We start from the raw sequence: 25,757 nt of genomic DNA, 5'->3' as shown, positions 1-25,757 counted from the left end.
TTCCCACTGTGTCCCCACATGGCTGGAGGGGCAAGGATTGCTCTGGGGTCCCTTTTATAAGGGCACTAATCCCTTTCATGAGGACTCTGCACTCATGACCTAATCACCTCCCAAAGGCCCTGCCCTCCTTGGGGGTTAGTATTTCAACATGAATTTTGGGGAAGGGGACACCAGCATTCCGTCTCCAGCAGATGAGAAGAAATGAGGGCAAGATAGAGAAACAAGCAAATGAGTCACAAGAGGAGGCGAGGAGAAAGGGGAGGAGAGAGAATCAGGGGAGTGGGAGAGAGTTTGGGCTGGAGGCATGGAAAGCAGTTGGAAGAGCACAGTGGGCTGGGTGGTAATCCCAGCACTTTGGGAAGCCGAGGCAGGAGGATGGCTTGAGCCCAGGAGTTCAAGACCATCCTGGGCAACTTAGGGAGACCCCATCTCTACAAAAAATAAAAAGCATTAGCTGCGCATAGTGGTGCACACCTGTGGTCCCAGCTACTTGGGAGGATTGCTTGAGCCCAGGAGGTTGAGGCTGCAGTGAGCAGTGTTTGCATCAACTGCACTCCAGCCTGGGTGACGGAGTGAGACTCTGTCTCAGAGAAAAGAAAGAGCACCACAGTAATGGGCATTAATGGGCCTTAGAGAATCACCCCATCCAAGCTTCCCATGTGGTAGATCAGAGGCCCAGAAGGAAAACAGGGCCTTCCCCAGTTGCGTAGCAATACAGGGCAGCTCCAGAGAAAACAGACTCCTGACCTCAGGCCCATGGTGCTCAAGGGCCAAGCCACAGAGGAGCTTGGGAAGGGGACATAGGTGGGAGGATGAAAGCCTGAAATGAGGGTGACGTCCTTCACCTTGATGCAGGCCCAAGAGGTGCTCCACTCCCACAGTGGAGAAACAGAGGCCTGGAGCCATGGGTGGTGGGGCAGGCCACCCACCATGTGACATGGGCTTGCTGGGTGCCAGGGGTTGAGGTGGAGTCAGAAATGGAAACAGTGTCCTCTGTCAGGCTCCTTCCACTGCCTTCTGTATCCTGGCATCTCGGTGGGCAGAGAGACTTAGCATCCCCCTTAGTGTAGGGGTTGGAGGGAGAAGCAGCTGGCTTTGAGTTGAAGGCGGAAGGAGAGGCCTGCGTCCTGCCAAGGTCCCCTTTGCCATGTCTGATTGGGGTGAATTAAGTGAAAGGATGGACAAAGGAGGATAAAGAACACGTATTCGATGGGCTTTTATTTTCTACTGCTCAATGTTATGGATCAGACCAACAGAAGGTACAGCCGAGGAAGGAGGGAGACCTGCAGCCCCACGCCCAGGGTGGGACTGGTGGGTCCCGTTACCCAAGCCTTTGCCCCTCTCTGCCTGCTCCTCTCATTTCTGGCCATGGTCTAGAAATCAGCTCCTCCCCAGGGATGCCTCCTCTCCTACCCCCACTACTCCTAGAACAATAATAATAGCGCTCCTCTGTTGAACACTTATTCCATCCCAGATGCTTGACCAAGATTTGGCAGCTCACCCACAGTAGCCCTATCAAGTAGGCTACATTCTTCCCATTTTACAGATGAGGAAATTGAGGCTCAAGGATATAAAAGTGTGTATGCAAAAATCACACAGCTGTAAATGGCAGTGCCTGAGCCTAGGCTCAACTCCAGAGGTTGTGGCTTCTGAGGTTCTATACCCTGGAAGCTCAGGTCATGGGGCTCTTCCCTGGCAGACCCGAGTTCGGGACAGGGTTGGTTTTGGTGAGGGCGGCACTGACTCTGGGGGCCCCACTCCACACTCCAGATTCCCAGCCCCAATCCAGCTTGGGCTGAGGGTGTCACACCAGCCCACCAACCAGAACTCCCTGGGTGCCTCACGAGAGCCCTGGCCCTTTATCTTGCCCCAGCATCCCCCTACCCCCCGACCCCAAACATAAAGGTGGCCTTGGTCCTTGCTGTGGCTCCTGAGGCCACCCTGCCTTCACATGACACTGGTCCTTCCTCTTCCGTGAAAAGGAATTAAGGCCTCCTCCAAGGGCACATTGTAGTTTACAGGGTTGGTTGACGGTCCCCTAGCATTTGAGGTACAAAGAAAAGAACACACAAGGTCCCTGCCATAGGGAATTTCCTGGCTTAGGCAAGAAAACACAGTTCACATGATTACAAAACATGGGGGAGCAGAGAAACGATACTGTTTTCATTTAATTCTGTAAGGTGTGCTTACCCTCCCCACTTCACAGATGAGGAAATTGAGGCTTCAGGAGAGGCAGTGAGTTGTCTAAAGTCACACAGCTAGGAAGTGACCCAGCCTGTTCCTCAACGTTGAACTGTGCTCTCTTAACACTGCATCACGCCCCTGGGTCACTAACCCAGGGGCCACCCTGACTGATGGCAGAGAGAGACAAACATCCCAGAGAGGCAAGCTGGTGTCACCAATAGCAGGGCAGTGCCTCAGGATGGGGAGGGCCAGGCAAGAGCCAGAGAGACAAAGGAGGCATCTGCAGGCCTCATTGTGCAGGAGGGAGCCTGGAGGCCAGCTCAGGCCACCTGCAGTGGGATGCACCAGTGCTGAGAGCCCTCAGGTGATGACCAAGGGAAGCCATGCTCAGAAGTCAGGCCACCCAACCCAACGGCAGGGGCCAGCCTGAAATCCGCCCCTCTGAGCCAGGGAAAGGTCTGCATGCAGGTGGTTAAGTAGTGGAAATATCACCCTTGACCCTCCCTCCCAGGGGAGTATTTAACGAGCTGATGTCTGTTGAGGGCCCAACATGTAAACTCAACAAACAGCTGGACAACCACACTGGGTCAGCACACGGAGCCGGGTCCACCGGGACAGACTCAGGTCGGCTGGCTCTGGGAGCCTTAGAGAGACTAGGAGGGAGCAGTGGCTCATCTGACCCTTCTCAAAGCTACCCCCCACTTCCAGGAGTGGGAGGCAGGGAGTGAGCAAGGTCTAGGGAAGTTTCGGGGCAGCCCTCCTGGCAGCTGGCTGATAAGGTGCTGCCCTCGTGGGGGTGGGAAAGCTGCAGCCCTAGGAGCAAAGTGCAGGAGCCACATGAGGAGGGACCGGCAGGGAGCCAGGAGGGATTTCATGTGTCCTTCCCCTCCCAAGAAATAAATAAAGCTAAGCTGTCACCTCGGCCTCCCTGCGGGCAGCTGCCAGCTCCCTAGCCTGTGGTGGCTCGGCTCCGGCTCCGGGACCCGCGGTGGGCGCTATCAGCCTTCTCATCGCCTCTCTCAGCTGGAGGAGAACTTAATCCACAGGCTCCTCTCCACACACACTAGGGCTCCTTTTGATGTTTCTCTTTATCTCCCTTCCAACAAAATCGCCCCTCTGCAGCTCCAAGAGCCCCTCCAGCCTCCTCCACACCTCCACCCCATGAAGGCAGCCCCCCAGCCCCCTGTGGGACAAGGGCATGGAGGAGGCCTAGCAGGAGCAGGGAGGTGGGTGTGCCCTCCACCAGTCCAGGCTTCGTGCCCTGACCTGAGCTGAGGTGCTTGTGGGCCTCCTTCTGCCACATGTGGCACAGGGAGGGGCTCACTATGCCAGCTCCCGGCATCGCACTTGGAGCAGTGTTCTGTAGTGGGAGGGCCAGGAGAGCTGCGTGGTTAAGAGCTCTGACTCCGAAGGGGGGTGGGGGCAAACTTGAGTTCCAAGCCTTCCTTGGCTGCTGTGTGGCTTGAACACTTATCCCCTCTGGCCCCAGTTTCTTTCTCCAAGAAAAGGAGTGGACTGACGCTGTCTTTGGGCCACCGTGTGGATTCTGGTTAAGGTGTGTGACGCCTGTGTCATAGCCGGGCTTCACAAATGGAAGCTGTTGTCATAAACGGCTCAGCAGCACAGGACTGTGATCAGTAGGGGTTTGGCACCAACTTAGCAAACTGGAATATCTCTCTCTTACACACACCCCCATCCTGAGGGCTGACAGACACAAATCCAGACCAAGCAGGAATTGGCCAGCTGGTAAAGTCCTGGAAGGAACAGGCTGAGCATTTTAGAGGATTTGGTCAGTAGGTGATCCTGAGGGTCTTAGGACATGTGTCCTGACCACTGCAGTGTCTGGCCTGAGTGAACTTTTCCAGCCCCTGGCAGCAGATCAAGGAGAAGGGAGCAAGTCTCATTCATTGAGACCCCCAAGAATTCTCCTAAAGGGGTCAGGAAGCAGTCCCGAGGGCTTGTCACCTCTGGGTGCTCCTGCCTCACCAGGTAGTTAACCAGAAGCTACACTGAGCTCACACCATCTTCCAGGCATCTTTGAGTTCAAACATCACTGAGCTCACACCATCTTTTCAGTCCCTCACTGTTGACCTCAGCCTGCACACGATGGGTGCCGCCCCAGCCGACACATGGTTCTTCCTAAGCCTTCTCTGCTCATCTGCCATACCTTACTGCTTATACCTTACAGGCTAATGCTCTTCAGTTCTGTCTTGCTTCTTCCCAGCATCACTCTATCCCGATGGTTCTCAGACATTAGTGAGCATCAGAATGCCTGAGGGGCTTGTTAAAACAGTACTGGGCCCAGTCCGGGCGCAATGGCTCATGCCTGTAATCTCAGCACTTCGGGAGGCTGAGGCGGGCGGATCACGAGGTCAGGAAATCGAGACCAGCCTGACCACCATGGTGAAACCTCGTCTCTACTAAAAATACAAAAATTTCCCCAGGCGTGGTGGCGCATGCCTGTAATCCCAGCTACTCAGGAGACTGAGGCAGGAGAACTGCTTGGACTGGGACTCGGGAGGCAGAGGTTGCAGTGAGCTGAGATCACGCCACCGCACTCCAGTCTGGGCAACCGAGCAAGACTCTGTCGGAAAAAAAAAAAAAAAAGAAAAGAAACGGTGCTGGGCCCAATCCCCAGAGTTTCGGACTCAGAAGATCTGGGCGTGGCCCCCAATTTTGCATTTCTAACAAGCTCCAGGTGATGCTGATGCTGTGGTCCCAGGACCACACTTGGAGAACCACTGTTTTACCCTTGTAGTTCTCATCCTTGGATACACTTTGGAATGAATAGCTGGAGAGCTTTACAGAATGCAGATGCCTATGCTTCCACCCCCTCCCCCAGTCTGGTCTCCATGGTCTAGGGTACAGCATAGGCAGGGGGTATTTTAAAGCTCCCCAGGTAATTTTGATATGTGGCCGGTGGAGAACTAACCCTCTTTGCCTCTCCAACTGCTCACCTTTTTCTCGACTCCTATAGGTGCCTCCAAGCTACTCTCCCTGCTGCAGTGATGTCTTCCCAACCCTGGCTATGCAATGTGGTTCACTGGGGAGCGTCAGAGAAATGTAGCTTTTCCCAGCCCCCAGAGATGATGACACACTGGCTCTGGGCCTCTGCATTTCTTTTTAGAATGCCACTGGTGATTCTGTTGTGCATCTAGGGTGAGGAGGGAAGCACCAGTGTGACTTGCACGTGACCGCAAGGTCACCTCCCTCTCCCCTGCTGCAGAGCTTAGAGTGGCTCCCTCTCGCTCATGGAAATAATGCCATCCTCAGGATGGCGTCTGCCTGGGACTCCAAGCTTCTTGACATGGACCCTTTGCAAAATAATGTCATTGATGATTCTTCTCCACACTCCGTGCCTTTACTTAGGACAGTGCTCCTCAAAGAGTGGCTTCAGATCAGGATCAGCGTCGCCTGGAACTTGGTTAGAAATGCAAAGTCACAGGCCCCAACCCAGACCTACAGAATCAGGAATTCCTGCGGGAGGGAGAAGAATGGGGGAGCAATCTGCAGGTGATTCTGAGACACGCTAAGGATCTAAGAATCAAGAACTCTTATGTTTAAAGCTACTTCCTCTGCCCGGAATCCCTTTTCTGCCAGTCCAAAAGAGTCCAAAAACAATACCTTCTGACCAGACATGGTGGCTCACGCCTATAATCCCAGCATTTTGGGAGGCCAAGGAGGGTGCATCATTTGAGGTCAGGAGTTTGAGACCAGCCTGGCCAACAGGCGAAAACCCGTCTCTACCTAAAAAAAAAAACAAAAAAACAAAAATTAGCCAGGCATGGTGGTGTGCACCTGTAGTCCCAGCTACTCGGGAGGCTGAGGTGTGAGAATCACTTGAACCTGGGAAGTAGAGGTTGCAGTGAGCCGAGATCGTACCACTGCACTCTGGCCTGGGCAACAGAGCGAGATTCCATCTAAATAATAATAATAATAATAATAATAATAATAATAATAATACCTTCCTTCATTCCTAACACCAGCTCAGAACTCCCCTTCTTGGGGCAACCTCCTTTGCTTGTCCTCCCTTTAGACTGGGCCCTGGAGTGCTCAGATGGTGCATCTCAGTTTGCTCTGGTAGCTAACATTGCTGACTGCATGGCCAATGCATTTCACACTGTGGACTCGCGCTGCCAATGGGGAATGCCCGCATCAGACCTGAGCTCCACTTCCTTGACCGGGGCAGCAGCCCGGGGTTGTGGGAAGCTCCATTGGCCCAAGAACTGGCCTGGCCTCTTTTTTTTTTTTTTTTTGAGGTGAAGTCTCACTCTGTCGCCCAGGCTGGAGTGCAATGGCATGATCTCGTCTCAGTCCAACCTCCGCCTCCCGGGTTCAAGCAATTCTCCTGTCTCAGCCTCCCAAGTAGCTGGGATTACAGGCATGTGTCACCATGCCCAGATAATTTTTTTGTATTTTTGTAAAGACGGGGTTTCACCATGTTGGCCAGGCTGATCTCGAACTCCTGACCTCAAGTGATCCACCCACCTCTGCTTCTCGACGTGCTGGGATTACAGGCATGAGCCACCACACCCGGCCTGGGCCCGGCCTCTTATCCCCCACTCTGCCACCAGCTCCCTATGCAACCATGGGCTGCTCAGTCAACCTCTCTGAACTCATTTCCACTGGAGTGGCTGGAGGGACCCATGGGAGGAGTAGCAGTAACACAAGGAAGAGCTGCTGAAGCCCAGTCACTTCCTGAGCACCCACTGTGTGTCGTGGTCTGCTGGGGAATCTTCATCACCTGAGGCATGGTCTACAGCCTCAAGGGGCTGCTGATATTCCAGAATAATCAGGGAGGGAACTGTAACCCAGTGATGCAAGTGCTCTGCAGCCATTAAGGAAAACAAAGCAAATACTTGGTACTTAAAAAGTGTTTAGAATAGTGCTGACCAAGAGTAGGTGCTATGTTGTTAGTGTCCTCGTTCGCATCATCATCTATATGCACAGTTATGGACCAATCACCAAGATGTAGTTCTAAGTAAAAATACTGGACACAGAGCAATGTGCATAGCATGCTGTTAGTGTCACAGCAGGGTGGCATGTACCCATAATGGTCATATAGGCATGGATTTCCTGGGGAAAGAGACCCAGGAAGGGGGTGTGGTGGCTGCCCTGGGAGGTTCATCGGTACCTGGGCTCAGAGGGAGAGGGAGAGGTGTGTGTTCCCCTTACACTTTTTAACTTCTGGAAAATTTGCCATGTCTCTGCTCATCATGTCTCTGACATTTTTTATGTTAGGAAAATAAAAACATGGTGGTGTATGGGGCTGTTCCCAGCAGGGATTTTATCCAGGCTCCAGGGATGTAGGATGTAGAGATGGCCCCTCCCATCCCAGCCTGCACTGAGGCCTCCTCGGTGAGAGTGGACAGAGATCAGGGAGACAGGAGCCCTTGCCCCCTCCTCTCACCTCCTCACCCTTCATGCCCTTGAGCCTCTTCCTTCTGGGTCCCACGCTTGTCCCTCTTCTCCACTCTCCAGCACACATGTGTGCACACTCACACAACACGCCTCCTCCAGACCCCAGAAGCTATGGCCCATCAGAGGCTGAGGACAGCTGCTCCTCTAGGGTGTGGTCCTGGGGTCCTTCCCATGACCCAGGGTCTCACTGTCTTTTCTCTCTGGTTCCTTCCTCCTCTCCATACCTCTCCGGCTCCTTCTGTCTGTCTCCATATCCTTTGACTGACCAACTCCCACTGACAGAATTTGGTAAGTGAGCCTCGGAAGGGCAGGGGTTGGGCTTGGGGAGGGCTCGTGGTGGGCACAGTGGGGAGGGGCTTTGAAAAGGGTGCAGCTCAGCCCTCCCCCACCCTCTCAGGCCCCCAGCTCCTGTGGTTGAAGGACCAAAGGTTCAGGGGAAGGAGAGGAGTTGGTGTCACCTGTTCAAAGCTGTCACACCCCGCTGGCTTCAGCTATTAGTGCCCCTTCGGGCATTTAATTGGTCCCTTCCATCTGACGGGACGCATTCCACACCAGGAAGCGCTGCAACCTCCACAGCCCGACAGGCCCAGAGGAGCCTTGCCCCCACATCCCCTGGGGAACCGCTTTGGGCTGGGGCTCTGGAGCCCCGCGGCTTGCCTGGACCCCAGAATTGTCAAGAGAGGGCTCAGGGAGCTCAGCTTCCACCTCTCCATCCAAACCTCTGTGCCAGTAACAGGGCACAGGCCTGTCTCCAGGCTGTAAGAAAAGTCTAAGTGCAGCAAGTGTATTTGCCAGTTTGCTAAAATGGGAAAAACCCAAGAGACTGATGGGTAAACATTAGCATGCATTCATTCCACAAGTGCATTTGAGCATTTGGGGGGCAGCCCCAGGGGCCCATGAATCTTGTGAACTCTCAGCCTTCACTGGGGGTATCATTTCCTGATCACTCCCCCTCTGCCCTGAGCGGGGTGGGAACCAGCCTTGCAGGGACTATCCCCTTAGACCATGGAGAGTCTTTGGGGCCAGGGTGACCTGGCAGCCACCCTCTCACCAGGAACAGGTTTCTGAGAGGAGTCCCACAACATCCCCTAAGCAACCAAGATGTGAGGGTAGGCTTCCCTTGCCAGCCACTGGTTCAAGAGAAAAGGGCCCATGTGCAGAGGGCCTGAGTTGGCCACTGGGCTAGGGGTGGGCTCTGCACCATGAGCCAGAGCTTCTGCTTCTGGACTGACAGCCAAGGTCAGTGACCTACTGGGCACCTGCAAGAGGGGTCAGGAGGAGGCTCTTACACAATACAGGCTGCCTGCCCAGTTGGAGGGGAGTTTGGGGGTGCAGGTGATCCCCTTGCCCCCAGTACAGGCAGGAAGAGGAAGCAGAATCACTTTCTGAGCAGGCCAGACCTGAGAGAGTCAGTAAGCTGAATCTCCCACCTTCAGCCATGTCTCCTCCCCATGATCTGGAGACTTCAGTCATGTCACATGCTTTCTGTGAGGAGAGTCAGGTAGCATCTGAGGGGCTCTGTGAGCCACAGCCCTGGTTAGAATAATCAGAAACGCCTGAACTCGAGTGAGGCACCCACCTCCCTGAAATGATGGGCTTGGGCCTCTGGGACACAGCAGAACCTGTGATGGGGTGGCCACCCTGTGCTCAGTCTGGGATCCTGGGCCCCCCCTGGGACTGGCCAGTGTGGGATCCCTGACCATTCACGTTGCCACTCAGTCTCTGGGTTATTCCCATTTCACATGTCAGCAAACCAGTGTTCTCCCTGATGGACAAGACAAGTTCCAGAGGAGGAGGGGAAGAACAGCATCTGCATCCCTTGTGTCCTCTCCTGCCCAAGCCTGTCATGGCCGCTTAACTGCTTCTCTTCCCTCCTCTCTTCTCACATCCTCTCTCCTCCTCCTTCCTCTGTCTCCCTGCTGGGTCTTGCAGCTGGCCGGTCCCTCCGCAGCTGGGGTCACTGGGGAAGAGAAAGGGAGCAGGAAATGGAGAGTGAACCAAACCTCCTGGAGGGGACACTGTGGGCATCCGACAGCACAAGGAAGGAAAAGAGAGCCAGAGGAGGTTTCCAGAGGGCCTAAACATGGGTGGGTCATGGAGTCTCGGAGCTGCGCTGGGAAAGCCCTCCTCTGTCCTAGTACCTCATCCATTGCCCCAACCAAAGCAGCTCTGGGCTCACTCTCCAGGAGCCTCTGCTCCTCCATTTGGGTCTAGGCTTTGGCCACTGTGCCCTTCCTGACTGGCTTCTTCTGCACTCTTGACCCAGGGCCTGAACAGCATGTTTGAGGTGTACTTGGTGGGGAACAACTCCCACCACTTCATCATCTCCCCAACCTCCATCCAGGGGAAGGCGGACATTCGTATTCGGGTGGCCATCCCACTGGACTACGAGACCGTGGACCGCTACGACTTTGATGTAAGGCGCCACTCACTGGCGTTTTGGAGTGGGGTGGGGGTGGATTTCAGAAGAGGCGAGGGTAGGGTAGAAGATTCCCTTAGATCCCACCTTCCACTGCTGCCCATCTTCCCTTGTGGATCTGACTCAGATAAGCCCTCCAAGAGACGGCAGGGGCGGGGCTGAGTCTCCCTTTTCCAAGGAGGTCAAGGATATGTCCAGTAATTGAGTGGAATTTTACCAGACTCCCATCAGGAGCCTCTGCAACCCATCTCCTGCCAGATCAGCCCCTGCTAGCTCCTCCTGCCCTAGCAGAATCAGCAGCCATCCCTAGAGCAATGACAGACGGGTTCGCAGTAGCACGCAGCTGGGATGGGCAGAGACTCTAACAGGTGCTCTGGGCTGGGGCCGGCAAAGGCATGGAAAGGACTTACAGGGACAAGGACTCTGGGAGGGGACATGTGGGAGCTTACCTGGGCCCCTGTTCTGCACCTCCAGCTCTTTGCCAATGAGAGTGTGCCTGACCATGTGGGCTATGCCAAGGTGAAGATCACTCTCATCAATGAAAATGACAACCGGCCCATCTTCAGCCAGCCACTGTACAACATCAGCCTGTACGAGAACGTCACCGTGGGGACCTCTGTGCTGACAGTCCTGGTGAGTCCCCGCTCCACTGCAGGGCCACTGAGCTCTCCAGGGCTGACTGTGGTGAGGCACCCAGACGGATTTTGTCCAAGAGACCTCGGCAATCAGGGAAGGAGGCGCCCCCAAATCCCCGAGCTGTGTTTGTTGGTGTATTAAATAAAGTTTCTGGACTCTTCAGGATGGGGCTCCCTTGGCCTAGGTTGTAATATGGAAAAAGAGCCAACCTGAGGGGTGACGAGACTGGGCTGAGGACACTGGTTTTCTGCCTTTCCCCGAGAGAGACTCAGTGAGGGTGGGCTGGGAGCCCTGGAAGCCCCCTCAAGTGGGTGGGAAGGTGCCAGCCATCCTTGAGAAAGGTGACCCTCTCCATGTGAGCACAGGTACCAGAGAGGGACAGGCTCCTGGAGGGTGCCTGGGCACCCCCAGCTGCCCATGGCTGGACTTGCCCTTTGACAAGGGGCCCTCCCAGTGTCATTTGTATCTGTCAGTACTCTTGGTTGCAAGGGACAGAAACCCTTAAGTAGTTCAAGCAAAAAAAGATCGGCGTATGTAACTCAAAAGTATAAGTGATTTCAGGCCGGGCTCGGTGGCTCATGCCTGTAATCCCAACACTTTGGGAAAGCCGAGGTGGGCGGATCACTTGAGGTCAGGAGTTTGAGACCAGCCTGGCCAACATGGCAAAACCCCGTCTCTACTAAAAATACAAAAATTAGCCGGGTGTGGTGGCACACTCATGTAGTCCCAGCTACTAGGGAGGCTGAGGCAGGAGAATGGCTTGAACCCAGGAGGCGGAGGTTGCAGTGAGCCGAGATTGCGTCACTGCCCTCCAGCCTGGACGACAGAGCAAGATTCTGTCTTAAAAAAAAAAAAAAAAAAAAAAAAGTGCAAATGATTTCAGGCATGGCTGCATCCAGGCACTCAGTTGAGCAGGGCTCTGTCTTCAACACTGGGCTCTGCTTTTTTGTATTGGCAAAGAGAGGCACCAGCACCTCTAGGCTGACTTCTTACCAATCTATCAACCCTAGTGGGAAAAATTCTTTTGCAGTAATTCCAGCAGATTCTCATCGGCCCAGTTGGTTGGGTCATCCTGGAACCAATCGTGATTCTGGTATGCCGGGGTGGGATTACACTCCCCCTAGTGGACCCAGGGGTTGGGGTCAGCCCCACCTGGATTACACTGGCTGAGAATGGGGAAGGGGCTTCTATTCTAAAACAAGGGATTCAATGCTAAGTAGATCCAAGTGGTAGATGTGTGCTACACAAGCTCAGAGTCTTGCCCACAGTCGGTGCTCAATAAATGTCATGGAGTTCAATTCACTGCTTTCTCCTCCCTGCACACCTGGGGCCCCCAGAGTCCTTGCTTCCATTTCTTGCTCCTTCCCCACTCCAAGCAGAGTGATACCAAGACCCCGCTCCGAAGTGTGTTTACTCTACAGACAGATGGTATGAAACTGCATTGAGCCCCCAGGCCCTTCCCATCTGACAGTTATTAATATTTCAAACAGATGTTTAGCTAGCCAGGCTGTCAGACGTAAACAATAATTCTGCGGCAGCTGTTTTCTCCACCTCCCGCATCTGTAGCCCATGACTCCTCCAGCTTTCACCAAGGTGCTCCCTGCAGTAAATCACCAGGCGCTTGAGGCCCCCTGGACCCTCCTCCAGCCTCTCAGTGCCCAGCCAGAGAGCAAGTGCCAGAGGCTCTGGCCTTCTGGACCCAAAGTGTGTGTCTTTACCCACCACCCACCTTCGAAGGACTGGGTAAAGGGCAGCCAACAGCCTGTGCTTTAGAGGCCTCAGGGAGTGGAGGAGAGGCTCTGTCCCCTGCGGGTCTGGGACCATGTGGCTAAGAATTCTAGTGTCAGATCCAGGCTCAGTGGGTGTCAGGGGATTCCTTCCTGGCGTTTCCTCACTTTGTAGTCCCAAGTTCCCATGGTCCTTGGAAAAGGATGGGGAAAACCTATGGAGCCGGGAGGAGATATGAAATATGAGAAGGGGCATCCCTTGGTCGGTGGTGCCAAGGACAGCTGTGTCAGGCCCAGTCCAGTTTGGGGCTGGCACTGGGGAGCAGGCTTTGGTGAATGTGAGCCGAGCACCTCATGCCAGATTTTTATCCAGAACTGGGGCAGCTGCTGGGCCTGAGCTCAGCCTCCTCTGTGAGTCACTAGGAACCAGCAGATCCGGCCAGCCTCCCCAGGTTCCTGGCTTCCTTCATCCAAGCCTCACCCACCCCCTTCTCAAGCTCCCAGTCCCAGGGTTTATGAAACCATGAAGGGTGAGGGCCCATTTCATCAGGTAACAGCTCTCACAGCAGGACCATGTGCCTAAAGGAGTTCAGGCCCTGCAGGGAGATGGTGGGGACCCTGCGTGCTGGCCTATCCATGCCACTCTTAGCACCTTCATTTTCTCATCTGCAAAATGGGCCCCAGAGCCAGTAAGTAACTAAACTGGAATTCTGTTCCTGTAAAGGGGATATAAAAACATCCTGGGTGACCCACCCACCCCCCTTCCTCTCCCAGTCTCCCCAAGGTGTTTCCTGGCCACACCCTCCACACCACCCTGCCCTGCTCTTGGCCTCCCTCACCCGGCAGCTGTCTGCTCAGACCCGGGGTCAGCCCTTTCTCTCCACCTGCTCTGCCACAAGAGGGGCTGAAGTTATGGCTGCCTGCTCAGGGACTGTGAAATTCCTTCTCCCTGACCTTTTCTGGGATGTTATTAAAATGTTTCATGGGCAGTTGTGTCAGGAAAAAAATTATGAAGAAAAGGAAATGTTTTAATTTGCACTGAAGGCAGGAGCAGAGCGTCCCCAGCCCCCATCCTGGCGTGGCCCTGCTTCAGAGGCTGGTCACCTGTCCTGGGGAAAAGGTGGTCATTTAACATGGCTTGGGGAAGCTGGAATAGGAAGGGCTGTCACCACCAGCCCAGGTGTCCTGGCAGGGGTGGAAGGGCCAGACTTTCTCACCTCCCAGCTCCCTGGACCTTACAGCCCCCAGTTACAGCAAAATGAGTTTCCACTGGTGGCAGGAAAAGAGTGGGGACACCCTCATGCACACAGTCTGCGCTGGCAGAACCCACACATACAAAAAGTCCACCTTCTGTATGTATACAGGGGTTTTGCATATATGGAATACTGTATTTTCCATCCAAATTTGGTTGAAAAAAATGTTGCATGTAAATGAACCCACACAGTTCAAACACGTGCTGTTCAAGGGCCAACTGTATCTCTAACCTGTTAAGTAGGCGCTGTTATTCTCACTTTACAGATGCGGGAACAGATGAGGCTCGGGGAGTTAAGTAACTTGCTCAGGGCCCCAGGGCTAGTAAGTGACTAAACTGGACTCACACGGCGACTCCATATCCCAAGCCACAGGCTCTTAACCACGAGGCTGCCCATCCAGAAGGTTCTATGTGGGACCACTGAGCCTAGTCCTTTCAGCAACCTTCAGAGCTGAGGGTAAAGAGAGGAGCTGGAAAGTGCTCTCTGCGGTATCCACAGGGACAGGTCCCAGGGTCGCTCCGGGTGGTATGTTCTTAGGTGGCACTCAAGACTTTTAGGGCCTGTGGCACCACCAGGTGAATTTTCACATCTCTGAGCCCTAAGCTGCTCCGGGGACAGAGCTATGTGAGTGTTTTCACTGATGGAGAAACCACTTCAGAGATACTTGAGCACAAGCAGGAATACCAAGGCAGCCCAGAGCTGTCTCTGTGAGGAAAGGCCCCCTGGAAGGAGGGAGGGTTCAGGATGAATGTGCTCTGAAGGGTGATCACACAGAGGAAGGATGTGCGGGGGTGCGTATGTGTATATGTGCGCAGGCATGTGAGGTATGCTTGTGGGATGTGTATGGGGGTGTGTGTAGGCAGGCATGGTTTTTTGTGCCTGTGCGTGTACATGTGTTTGCAGCTATGTATACTCAGGGGTATGTGTATGCAATATACACGTGTGTGTGCATGTGTGCCTGTGCACGTACATGTTACAACTACATGCATTTGGGGATGTGCGTACACTATATGCACACGTATCATGTGCACACGTGTGTGTACGTGTATGTGCCTGTACCGATGCATGGATGATGCTGGTGGCTCCCCATCCTCTAGGCGGTGTGGTTTGTTTCCTTTCATATCCCAGGCTGCTCTGTGATTCACACCTTCCAGTCCTGCCTCCTGACCTGGCAATTGAAATCAGATGAGAAGGCCAGGGAGTGTCTTATCCTGGGACCCTGCTAGGCTTGGAGCAGCCCTGTAGCCTGGCCAGTGTCTGGGGCCTGGCAGGGTTTGTGGGCGCTACTGGACAGTACAAGAGGTACAAGAGTAACCTAATCATTTATTCATTCATTCATTGATTCAACAAACATTTGTTGAATACCTGCTGTGTGCTAGGCACATGGCCCTGAGGACACATGGTGATGTGAGTCTTGTACTTATACAGTTTACAGTCTTCAAGGAAAACTGGACTAACTACGAAATGAATCTTCACATTGAGTATTACTTGCTGTGATGGAGAGATCAGGGAGTACGCGAACCTCTAACAGGGTACCTGACCTTGCCTGGGGTCCAGGAAAGCTTCCCTAAGGAAGTGGCATTTGAGTAAGCATTAACTGGTGAAGGCAGACAGGGAATAACATTGGAGAAAAGAGGCTGGGAGCAGTGGCTTGTGCCTGGAATCCCAAAACTTTGGGCAACGTGGCAAAACCCCATCTCTGAAAAAAAAAAAATTGCCAGGTATGGTGGCATACACCTTTAGTTCCAGCTACTGGAACTAAAGGCTGAGGTGAGAGGATCACCTGAGCCCAGGAGGTTGAGACTTCAGTGAGCCATGATCCACTGCAGTCCAGTGAGCTGTGAGCCACTGCACTCCAGCCTGGGCAACAGAGTGAGACCCTATCTCAAAAAAAACAAAACACTGGAGGAGAGAACAGCATGTGCAAAGGCCCCGTGGCTGGAGTGCAGTGAGTACGTGTGTGATGTGCAGGGAAGTGGGGTCCTGCTCCTTTGAAGCACAAGAGGCTTGGCTGTTTCTCTTCTTCCCAAATTGATACTCCCCACAATATGCCCTTTGGGATGCTGTTCTGATAGTGGGGAAGGCCTATATCAAACCGTCCATACCCCCTTGCCTGTTCCATCCTTGTGACGGTGGCAGGCGTTTGGGAAACAGTTGGCAGAGGTTGTACCTAGGATGTGTGAGGAGCTAGCCTGGCCTCCTGCAGCATGGAGCACGTGTCCCTGTATTTATTAGCTCCATGTCCTCTGGGCAGTGGGAGAGGCGAAGTGCTGAGGAAAGGTGGCAGCCCCCCTGGCGCAGGGCTTACTGAGCTCCAAGGCCTTCTCTCCCTGCTGCAGGGGGTGGGGCATAGCAGAAATGGGCAGAAGATGGACTTCAGACAAGACAGGCTTCTTCCCCAGTCGGAGGAAGCCAAGAAAGAAGAAGAGGCCCTGAAGAGTCCTGACTGGGCAGGTGTGGGGCCCCAGGACCAGCTTGTGATTTGCTGAGCTGTGGGTAGAGCTCCACCTCTCAGCTCCAGACAGACAGGGCTGGCTGGAGGTGGCCTAAAAGCCTGCTCCTCTCTCATCTCCCTGCCCCCTCTTCCCAGCCCGTCCTTGGGAGGCTGGCAGCATCTTGGGCAGGGCCACAAGACATCCAGGGAGTCCCTGCAATCCTGTCTTACTATGAGCTGGTCACTCCTTCTCTGGGACTTGGCTTTCTTCCTATGAAATGGGAAAGTAGTACCTGCCCAGCCTGCAGTGCTGGGTTGTTGGGAGACCCAGTGCAGTGATGTGGTGTAAACAGGAAAGACTTACAGATGGCAGGAGTGGGTATTTTCATCATTGGCCTTCAGGGTCTCACCTGGCTGCCCACCACCCCTTCAGCCTGTGGACAAGCCCAGCTCTGCAGCAGTGGACCCTGGACAAGACACTGGGCCTCAGTTTCTTCTTCTGTGAGCTGGGGGAAATAACCTGCTAGGTGCCTACCTTGGAGGATTGTTGTGAGAATCAAATGAAATGATTCATGAAGACACAGCACAGAGGCTGGCTAGGAACACACACTGGAAATGTCAGCAAGTCATGCCTGGCCTCCTGGCTGAGCCTCCAGGGAGCACGGGCCCTGGGCAGGAACAACACCCTCGGAGCTGTGGCCCTGCCTCAGGCAGCCATGTGACCTTGGCCAGTCACTGAACCTCTGGGTCCCAGTGAGATGACTGGGCCAGGGGCTGGTTCAGGGCCTTCTGGGTTGGTGAGGCTTTAATTCCAATTTGCACTGTCCAAGGAGAAAGGGGAGCCATTCTTGCTGTTTAGTTTCATGCCCAGCAACATGAACGTGCCACCCATCCTGCAAGGGTCCCCACCCACCCACTGGCCTCTAGAGCCCGTCTCCTGCCCTACCCCTCCTCTCTCAGCTCCCATCTGGAAGTCTCAGGAAGATTCCCAAAGACTTCACTTCCCCCTCCTAGAGCTAACTGGCTTTTCCTCCTGGTCCAGCCCAGCCTCCCTCTCCTGCCACATCAGTAGATAGCCCTGCTACATCAATGTCAGCCCCATTGCTGTTTGTCGCCATCTCTCCTTCCCCTCCCACCCACAGCATTGACCCCACAAGGAAAAGGTGGGTGTGATGTCATTGCCCTGGGCTGGCCGTGGTGAAGGCAAGCTTCAATCCTGGAGGACTTCAAATGCAGCAGGCCTGTTCCACCAGCTGTAAGGCTGCGGGGCCTCTCCCTCTGCTCTGTGACTGTCGGGACACCCCCAGCCTTCAGGCTCAGAGATGACCCCTGTCCCTCCATGCTGCTGAATCCAAGAACTCTAACATGGGCTGTACTCAAGGTGCTGGAAACCTAATGGCCCAGCCAGATGATCCAGGAAAGCCAGTTCACTGCCTGTCTTAGTCTTGGTGCTCCCTGGGGCAAACCCCAGTTCCTCCCTGGTCCCTCTGCCCCCAGCAGAAGGACATGTTGCTCTGCAACATCTGTGGAAGCCTCTCAGCTGTGTCTACTACTGCAGGAGGGAACCTTGCTATAGGAGCAAGGCTTTGGAACCAGAGACCCAGCTTCAAATTCTGGCTCTGCTGCCTGCTCTCTCTGTGGCCCTGGGCAGGTGCTTAGCTGTGTCCTGACCCTCAGTCTCCAGAGTGTGCTGTGGAGAGAATCAACAATAATGCTTATCCCACAATGAAGAGAGATGGGGCATTTAAAGCACTTTGTGTATTAGAAGGCACTGGGTAAATGGCAGGTGTGATTGCTAGAACAGTTATTGTTACTCTTATCCAGCTTGAAGGTTTGTTCTGTCTTATTTGGGAGTCGGTGGAGCTTCAGAGAGCATTGGTATTTAAGCTTAGGTCTCTCGGTTCCTAGATTTTCTGCCTTTGGCTGTGACTTCCCCAGACTCTGGGTCCTCTCAGTTGGTGCGTTGGTTGAGTTTTTGTCTGTGCTCAACCCCAGGAAGCCAACACACAGAGTCTAGCCTTAAGGAACAGAACATGGAAAAAGGTTAAACAAGCTTGCAGGTGAGAACCAAGACTCTTCGGAGGGAGGCAGACGATAGTTGCTACCAGGTGTGCGACCTGTGCAGTGGTCCGGGGACATGGACTCGGAAGGGCCCCAAACTTGGTGGAATGCTCTGCTGTCACTATCTTGAAATTCTGATAATTTCTGAACAGAGGGCCCTGCGTGCTCGTGTTACTCTGGGCCCTGCAGCTTACGTGGCTTGCCCTGGCACAGGAGTTTATCATTCTCTGCCCAGATAAACTCAGTAGCTCTCCATGGTTTTCACTGATCCCTACATTCAGTCAACAGTCAGCAAAGGCTGAAGTGCTGGGGCCTTCTGTTCCCACAGAGCTTGCTTCAGTTCTTATTGCTGCGTAAGAAACCACCCAAACTTCGTGGCATAAAGCAACAGCCCTTTTTAATACAAATGGCTCATGGATTTGGTGGGTCAGGAATACAGAAAGGGTGTGGTAGGGAGGCCTTCTCTTTCCTTGGGATCTGAGGTGACTCGACCAGCTGGAGTCTGGAAACAGAGAGCCCGGAGGATCCATTCTGATGGTGTTCTCGCCCTGCCATGCCTGGGCCCTTGGCTTATTTGGCTGAAGGGTGAGTGCAGCTGGACTGTGGCTCAAGCACCTATATGTGGCCTCCCCACGTGTCCGGACATCTCCCAGCATGGGAGTTCTGAGCAGGCACACCCCAGGGGAGGCCTCTGGGGGAGGAGTGTCCCAAGAGATCCAGACAGAAGCTGCGTGGCGGCGTTTTTTGACCCAGCCTCCAAGTCACACTGCATCATTTCTGCTGAATTCTGTTGGTTTTAAGTCACCAGGGCAAGTCCAGATTCAAGGGGAGAGGACATAGATCTCCCCAGCTGTCAATGGGGAGAATGTCCAAGAATTTACACAAATGTAAATGTCATAGACTCACTCAGAGGTCACTTTTCCATACCACTTCTGAGCGGTCATGCATGAGCACAGTGCCATGATGCCACAATTTCCCTCACCTCCTCCTGGAGGGCGCAAAAGGAGGCAGGAGAGCAGAAGGGAAACCTGCAAATCCCGTTTCCAGCCTGGGACGAGCTCTCAGTGATGGGGAAGCAAAAAGACAGTGATCCCTGCTGCCCCAGGCACTCCCTGGTCAGTGGAGTTCAATCCCTCTAGACCTGGGTTGGCATTCAAGGCCTCCGCAGCCTGCCCCTGAGCTGCTTCCCAGCCCTTTTCCCCATACCCCTTACACCCTTCTCTCCTGCCCACCCAGGTCCTCAACACCCCTCAACCCTCGGCATTTTCTTGCCATGACGTCTTTGCTTGCTACTCGCCTGCCTCTCCCTCCTTCCTATTTGAGACCATCAAAATCTGCTGAACCTAAGGGCCAGCCTCCTTGGCAGCACCCCCTTAAAAAGCCCACTTTTCCTGGTAACTGGCATGTGTCCACTCTCGAGTTCCTCTGCCTCTTCTCTGGGGCCCCAGCATGCTGTGTGCCTTGCTATCTGTGGCTGTTCCCGCCCCTGTACAAAGGCTTGCTGGCAAGTGTTCCTTCCCCATGCCACTGAAAACCTTCCCCAGGCAGGTTCTCTCTGTCTTGGGGGCCCCACCCCTGGTGTGTGCAACACAAAGTAGGCTGGACTCCTACTTTGGTGTCTAGGGTGGTCTGGGGTATCTAGGACAGTTGCTGGAGGAAGGGATGTGGGCAGGAGAAGGTTAGCAGAGGCCTCATGGGGACACATGAGGCACAGAGAGGGTAAATTACATACACAAGGCCACCCAGCCTATCGGCAACCGAGATGTTTGTCCACGCCTGAAGCCTCATAACCCCACATTTCACTCTCTGTGCCAGGCTTCCCCAACATCCCCTCGGGTGATGAGCATATGGAGAAGACTGCTGGCCAGAGAACCCCAAGGCCTGGCTTCCAGGCCACTGAGTTGCTGTGTGACCCTGTCCCATTCTCATACCCTCTCCGGACCTTAGCCTCCTGCTCAATCCAAGGAGAAGATGGGTTGGAGGCCTTCTGAATGCCCTTCATAGATCAGGCATTCCTGGGGATGCAGACCGCAGCCCAGGGACCAAGGCCAAGGGTAGGGAGGTGTAATGGCCACCAGCTTCCAGGATCCCCTGGGCCTCCTAGTCATAATCAGGGCATACGAGTCCAAGGTCAAGGCTGAAATCTGCCCTGCCTCTCAGTCTGGCCCTGTAGACAGGTGGGCGGGAGCTGACCCTGCTTCCCTGGCTGCTGCTGGGCAGGGCCAGGTGCCCTGGGCCTTCCTGGCCCTCTGGGAGCCCCTGTGTCTCCCTGGATCATCTGCTCTCCTCCTTTCCCTCCCAGAGCAGAACTCTGCACTCTCTGGGACAAAGGGTGCCCTCCAGATGCAAATCCAGCGACTATTTAAGGCCTGGAATGACAGTGGTGAGCCAGACAACTTCCCTGTCTGTTCCAGGGGCAGGAGGCAGATGATGAACAAGGAATATCGGAGCCTGTGGGATGGGGATGAGTGATGTGGGGAAATAGGACTGGGCAGGGGCAGGGAGTGTCAGGGCTGGGGTTGCTACTGCATTGTTATGTCAAGTGGTACAGGAAGACAGGCCTCTCCTGGAAAGTGACATGAAACAACCTGGAAGGAAGCCAGCTGGGATCTAGGTTGAAAATCCAGGAAAGAGTAGCCCAGGTGAGGGATGCCGGTGAAAGACCCTGAGCAACAGCCTGGCTGTGGTGGATGCACAGAGAGCAGGAAGGGCATAGAGGCCAGGAGGTCATGAGGCCTGGGAGCCCATCGTGGGTAGCAAGTCTAGGAGAGCCCTGAGGGTGGATCTCCTTGCTGCTCCACAGTGGAGAATAGGCCGGGGGTAGGGGATGGAGGGGACCAGGGTGGAAGCTGGAGACATGCCCTGAGGCTACTGCAAGAAGCGAGGGATGGATGACGCTCCAACCATGCAGGTGGGGACAGTGGAAGTCCAGATTCCTCCTGCTGCTCCACCCTCCTCTCCCTGCCCTTGCTAGAGTTGCTTCACTCTTCTCCTTCCCAGGCCGGCAAGGTGCATGCATCTCCATCTCCACCTGACTGACCAGATGGGCCCTGCGCCGTCCCCAATGTCAAGTGGAAAGGGCTGCAAGTAGGCCCTAGGCGGGGTTGGGGTCCTGCCTCGGCTTCCTGCCTGCAGGTTGGCCTTGAGCCAGTGACTGAAGGGTTCTGGGTTTCCATTTTCTCCTCTATAAAATGGGAAGAGTAATTCCTATCTCAGCAATGCTATGAAATAATGTATGGCCAGGTCATAGGCCAGGGCCTGCCTACAGCAAGTGCTCCAAAAGCGTACCAATGCCTGCTGGGTCAGACCTCCAGGGTTCTCCATGGTTTTCTAGAACAGTCGTCTCTCCCTGCTTCTGATAGCATCCATTTGACTTGATTCTACCATTGTATAAAGCTGATGACAAAACTTGCCAACATGAATTATTAGTAAGCCTGGGAGATGATAACAGGGCCCAAGGGCTAGGCCCGGTCCACAGGCTTTAGCAAAACCAAGAGGACAAGCCGGTCAGAGCAGGGAAGACAGCCCTTGCGCCTCTGCCCAAGAATCATCAGAAGCTGGACTTCCAGAGCCTGCTCAGCTCTTCCAGCGCGTTCCCCAGCACCCCCCTGCCAGGTATTCTCCCTCCCCAGCCCCTCCTGACACCCCCACCATTGGCATCTTAATTGATCTCATTGTTCTCAAACCCTTGAGACCTGAGACTCCAGCTGTGCTTAAACAGAACAAAATCTCTTCCAATTTCCCCACCGTTTAAAAGAAAATTGAATTCTTTATCTGCAGCCTGGGGAGGGGAAGAGGGAGGCTAAATAGAGAGGGACACATACACACACACACACACACACACACACAGAAAATAGTAGGTCATTCCAGCCCTGCCCCCAAGCTGGCCTGGAAGGCCTCTGTGGACACACTTGCTCCCATTTGGGGGTGTCTACGGATGTACTTCTGGGCCCCTTTAATGGGCTCTTCTGTTCATCTTTCTCAGAGGGGCTGGGGTGGGAGCTGGAGGAGGCTTAGCTGGCTGTCAGTGATTGACGGGTCCGGAGTTCCTCTGCCTGTCAGGCCTCAGTGCCCCTCGCCTGTGTTTATATCTTTAATCTAAATATCTGTCTGTGAAACCTAAATGGCGTGGAGTGAGAGGTAGGACCGGGGTAGAGAGAGAGTAAGAGGAAGAGAGAGGGAGGGAGGAGAGAGCGAGAGATGGAGAGAGAGAGAGAGAGAACATAGCAGGCTGTCGCCTTTCCTCCACTGCGGCTGGGGTGCCCCCGCCTCTGCCTCGGAAGTGAATTGTCCTGGACCTTGTGTGAGGTCTGATGGTTTTCAGCTGATTGGTCATTCAACAAATTGATTTTTGGCAAATTGATTTAAGGCCTCACTGCCTGTCTCGCCTTTGAAGCACTCCACAGCCTCTGTCACCAGCACCTCCAGAATCTACCATCCTTGACCGAGCAGCTCTGTCTGCGGCTAATCTTTGCCCCTTTGCCAAAACAAGAGGATACTGTGTTCATCCCGGGCCTGGTGAAGCAGTGGTGTGAGCTTAGTGAATGCCAGGCATTTTACAGGGCGTTCCCCGTCTCTTCTGTACCCATTGTGTAGAAGAAGCTGAGGCCCGGAGAGGTGAGCAGCTTGTCCCAGGCCAGCCAGTTAGTGAGCAGCCACACTGAGATTCAGACCCCAGATGGTCTGACTCCAAAGCCCCTGGCTTCCCCTCCATTCTGCCAGTCAACCTCAGGGCTCACCTCCAAAGCTGGGCTCCAGCCTTTTGGAGTCAGCTGTCTCCAAAGTCCATTCTGCCAGTCACCCTCAGGGCTCACCTCCCAAGCTGGGCTCCAGCTTTTTGGAGTCGGCTGTCTCCAAAGTCCATTCTGCCAGTCACCCTCAGGGCTCACCTCCCAAGCTGGGCTTCAGCTTTTTGGAGTCGGCTGTCTCCAAAGTCCAGGGAAAGTGGGCTTGCAAGGTGGGAGCTGCTCACTCCCTGGGTGACCTTGAGCAGGTCCATGGCTGAAGGGGCCTCAGCCTCCTCATCTGGAAAATGAAAGGGTTCTGCTGGACGCTCTCTAAGGCCCCCTGTGCCAACAACACCTGACTGTGCCTGTAGACAGTCACCTCCAGCACAGAGAGCCCGTGACGCCCTGTGCTCTGCGCCTGTCAGAAGTCACCCTTCAGTAGGTTCGCTGCTGATTGTTCCTGCTCAGACAATCGCTCAGAGAACGCCAGAGCAAAGAAAATGGACCCTCTGGGCCAGGGGACAATGGGCAGCTGTACAAGTGGCCAGGGCTAGAATGAGTTTGTAAATGCTGCAGACCAAATGCCTATTCAGAGTCCACCAGTGCCATGAGCTAGGAAGGTTATGAGCCCTGGAACTCAGGTGACAGGGGAGAGAGGGGAGAGAGTGACAGAAGCAGCCACTGGGAACTAGGCCTAAGAGTTTGTCCAGGGAACATTTGGGAGAAAGCCTAGAGCAGCAGGTTGGTGGGGGACCCACAGAGGTTTAGGGAGAGGTTGAGCTGGCTCTGTGGGTTTGGGGTGGCTTAATCTCACTCTGTAATCTCTGTAGCGGGGATAGTAGCTGTGGTTCCTACCAGCTTGTTTCTGGAGTGGCTCAAAGTTCCATATGCCTGTCATAAAAACGACATTTAACTTCATGACCCAGGACACATACTCACATGGACACTTATCTCCAGCAAAGCAGTACTTCTTGAACACATGTAATAATACACTCTAGTGTTTTCTGATTTAATTCTGCTAGATTTCATTTTCTAAGTGCTAACCATGAACTACTAGATTGATTTCATGACCAACTCATGGATAGATGTTCAACTAAACTAAGTTTGAACCTCTCTAGAAGGAGCCTTCTCTGCTTCACCATCTGATGAGGGGGAGGAAGGTAGTATCAACTTGTGTTTCTTCAGTGTTCACTACAGGGAGCAAAGGGACAAAGACACCAGTGTTTACTACAGGGAGCAAAGGGATAAAGACCGCGTCCTCCAGATTTAGACCACCCAGGTTTACCCTGACTCAGCCGTTTCTTTTCTTTCTTTCCTTTTTTTTTTTTTTTTAGACGGAGTTTCGCTCCCTTGCCAGGCTGGAGTACAGTAGTGCAATCTTGGTTCACTGCAACTTTTGACTCCCTGGTTCAAGCGATTCTCCTGCCTCAACCTCCTGAGTAGCCGGGATTACAGGCGCGTGCCACCACACCCAGCTAATTTTTGAATTTTTAGTAGAGGTGGGGTTTCACCGTGTTGGCCAGGATGGTCTCAATCTCCTGACCTTGTGATCCGCCCCGCTCAGCCTCCCAAAGTGTTGGGATTACAGGAGTGAGCCACTGTGCCCGGCCTAACTCAGCCATTTCTGAGCTATGATTTTGAATAGGTTACTTGTATCAACAATGAGCCAGTACAGCCACCAGCAACAGAGACCCCAAAAATAGTTGTTAAATACGATCAAGGTATATTTAAACAGTTGTTTAAATACGATCAAGGTGTATTTTTCTCCCAGTGTACAGATGACCAGCCTTGGGTGGCTCCTTCCAGCTCTCTTCTCCACCACCCCTAGGGTGTGTCCCTCATCTTCATGGTCCCAGGTGGTTGCCAGAACTCCAGCCATCACATCCGTCTCTCAAGCTACAGGACGGAGGAAGTGAAAAGGGAACCTCCCCTCCCTTTTAAGGATACTTCCTGGAAGTGCTTTGCAAACTTCTGCTTTCATCTCACTTCACTGGTCAAAATCTCATCTCACATGGCTGTGCTTAGCTGCAAAGGAGGCTGGGAAATTTAGCATTTTTAGCCAGATAGCATTGTGTCCACCTTAAAAATAAAATCAGTTTCTGTTAATTTGTGAAAGTTAGGGAAGGCATGGCTGTTTAGTCTCTGCCAGATCACCTCTGTGTGCCTCCATTTCCTCTTTGGAAGTAGGGGTGGTGATAGTTCATTATAGAATTATGTGGGCTTCAGTGAAATCATAACATGTAAAGTGCTTAGCCCAATGCCTGACACAGACCAGGTGCTAATCAAATGATAGGTACTAATATTGAGAGCCTGGTGCCAAGCTGAGCTCCTGTCACGTGTGTTATCGAAGCCTCATGACAACCTGGTGAGGTTGAAATTAGCCTCCCCATTTTGTAGATGACAGCACTGAGTTTCAGAGAAGGTAGCTCTGTGTCAGACCGCACTCCCATGGAAGGGGCAGAATGGAGGCATGAACCCCCCTGGTCTCCAAGATGCCAAAATTCTTTCCCTTAACCATGGGGCAGTGCAGCCCCCTCATGGAGACTGAACTGCTCCCCGAGAGCCTGGAGAAACTGTGGGGCTGAGATATGACGAGACAGACACTGAACTTGATTAGCCAACATCCAAGCTGACCCAGGCCCAGCGCTCCCTCTGCCGGCCCAGCCTCCTGCAGGAGAACCCCACCCACCCACCTAAAAAGGGAACAAAGCCAGGACAAAAGAGCCCTTTAGGCTTCCACTGTATCGCCACCTACACACTGGTAGTCAGAAGATTCAGGTGTTTGACTCACTGAATGACCCTGGACCAGCCCCTTTTCTCTGAACACCTCTGTTTCTCCATCTGCAAAATGGGGAGAATGTTACTGTACCCTCTCCACCTTCTGGGGACGTTTTT

The 25,757-nt window shown here is 53.7% G+C and overlaps 1 protein-coding gene across 3 annotated transcripts in view; it reads left to right on the top strand.

The window, feature by feature from the left end:
* The window catches only part of LOC129006860 (cadherin-23-like), a 335,691-nt gene that overhangs the window by 239,958 nt on the left and 69,976 nt on the right, over positions 1–25,757 (top strand). The window contains exons 12-14 of one of the 3 annotated variants that reach the window (XM_054437077.1): positions 7,888–7,893; positions 9,872–10,021; positions 10,499–11,502. In XM_054437077.1, the coding sequence (XP_054293052.1) occupies positions 7,888–7,893; positions 9,872–10,021; positions 10,499–10,801 (459 nt within the window). In that variant the 3' untranslated portion in view covers positions 10,802–11,502. Of the gene's footprint in view, positions 1–7,887; positions 7,894–9,871; positions 10,022–10,498; positions 11,503–25,757 lie in introns of those variants that run through there. The other 2 variants (XM_054437076.2, XM_054437078.2) reach the window with 2 other exon arrangements.

This window comes from Pongo pygmaeus, chromosome 8 (assembly GCF_028885625.2).
Source record: "Pongo pygmaeus isolate AG05252 chromosome 8, NHGRI_mPonPyg2-v2.0_pri, whole genome shotgun sequence".
In the NCBI taxonomy this organism is placed as follows: Eukaryota; Metazoa; Chordata; class Mammalia; order Primates; family Hominidae; genus Pongo; species Pongo pygmaeus.
Note: the sequence above shows the minus strand (reverse complement) of the source record. Positions and strands in the feature narration are given on the sequence as shown.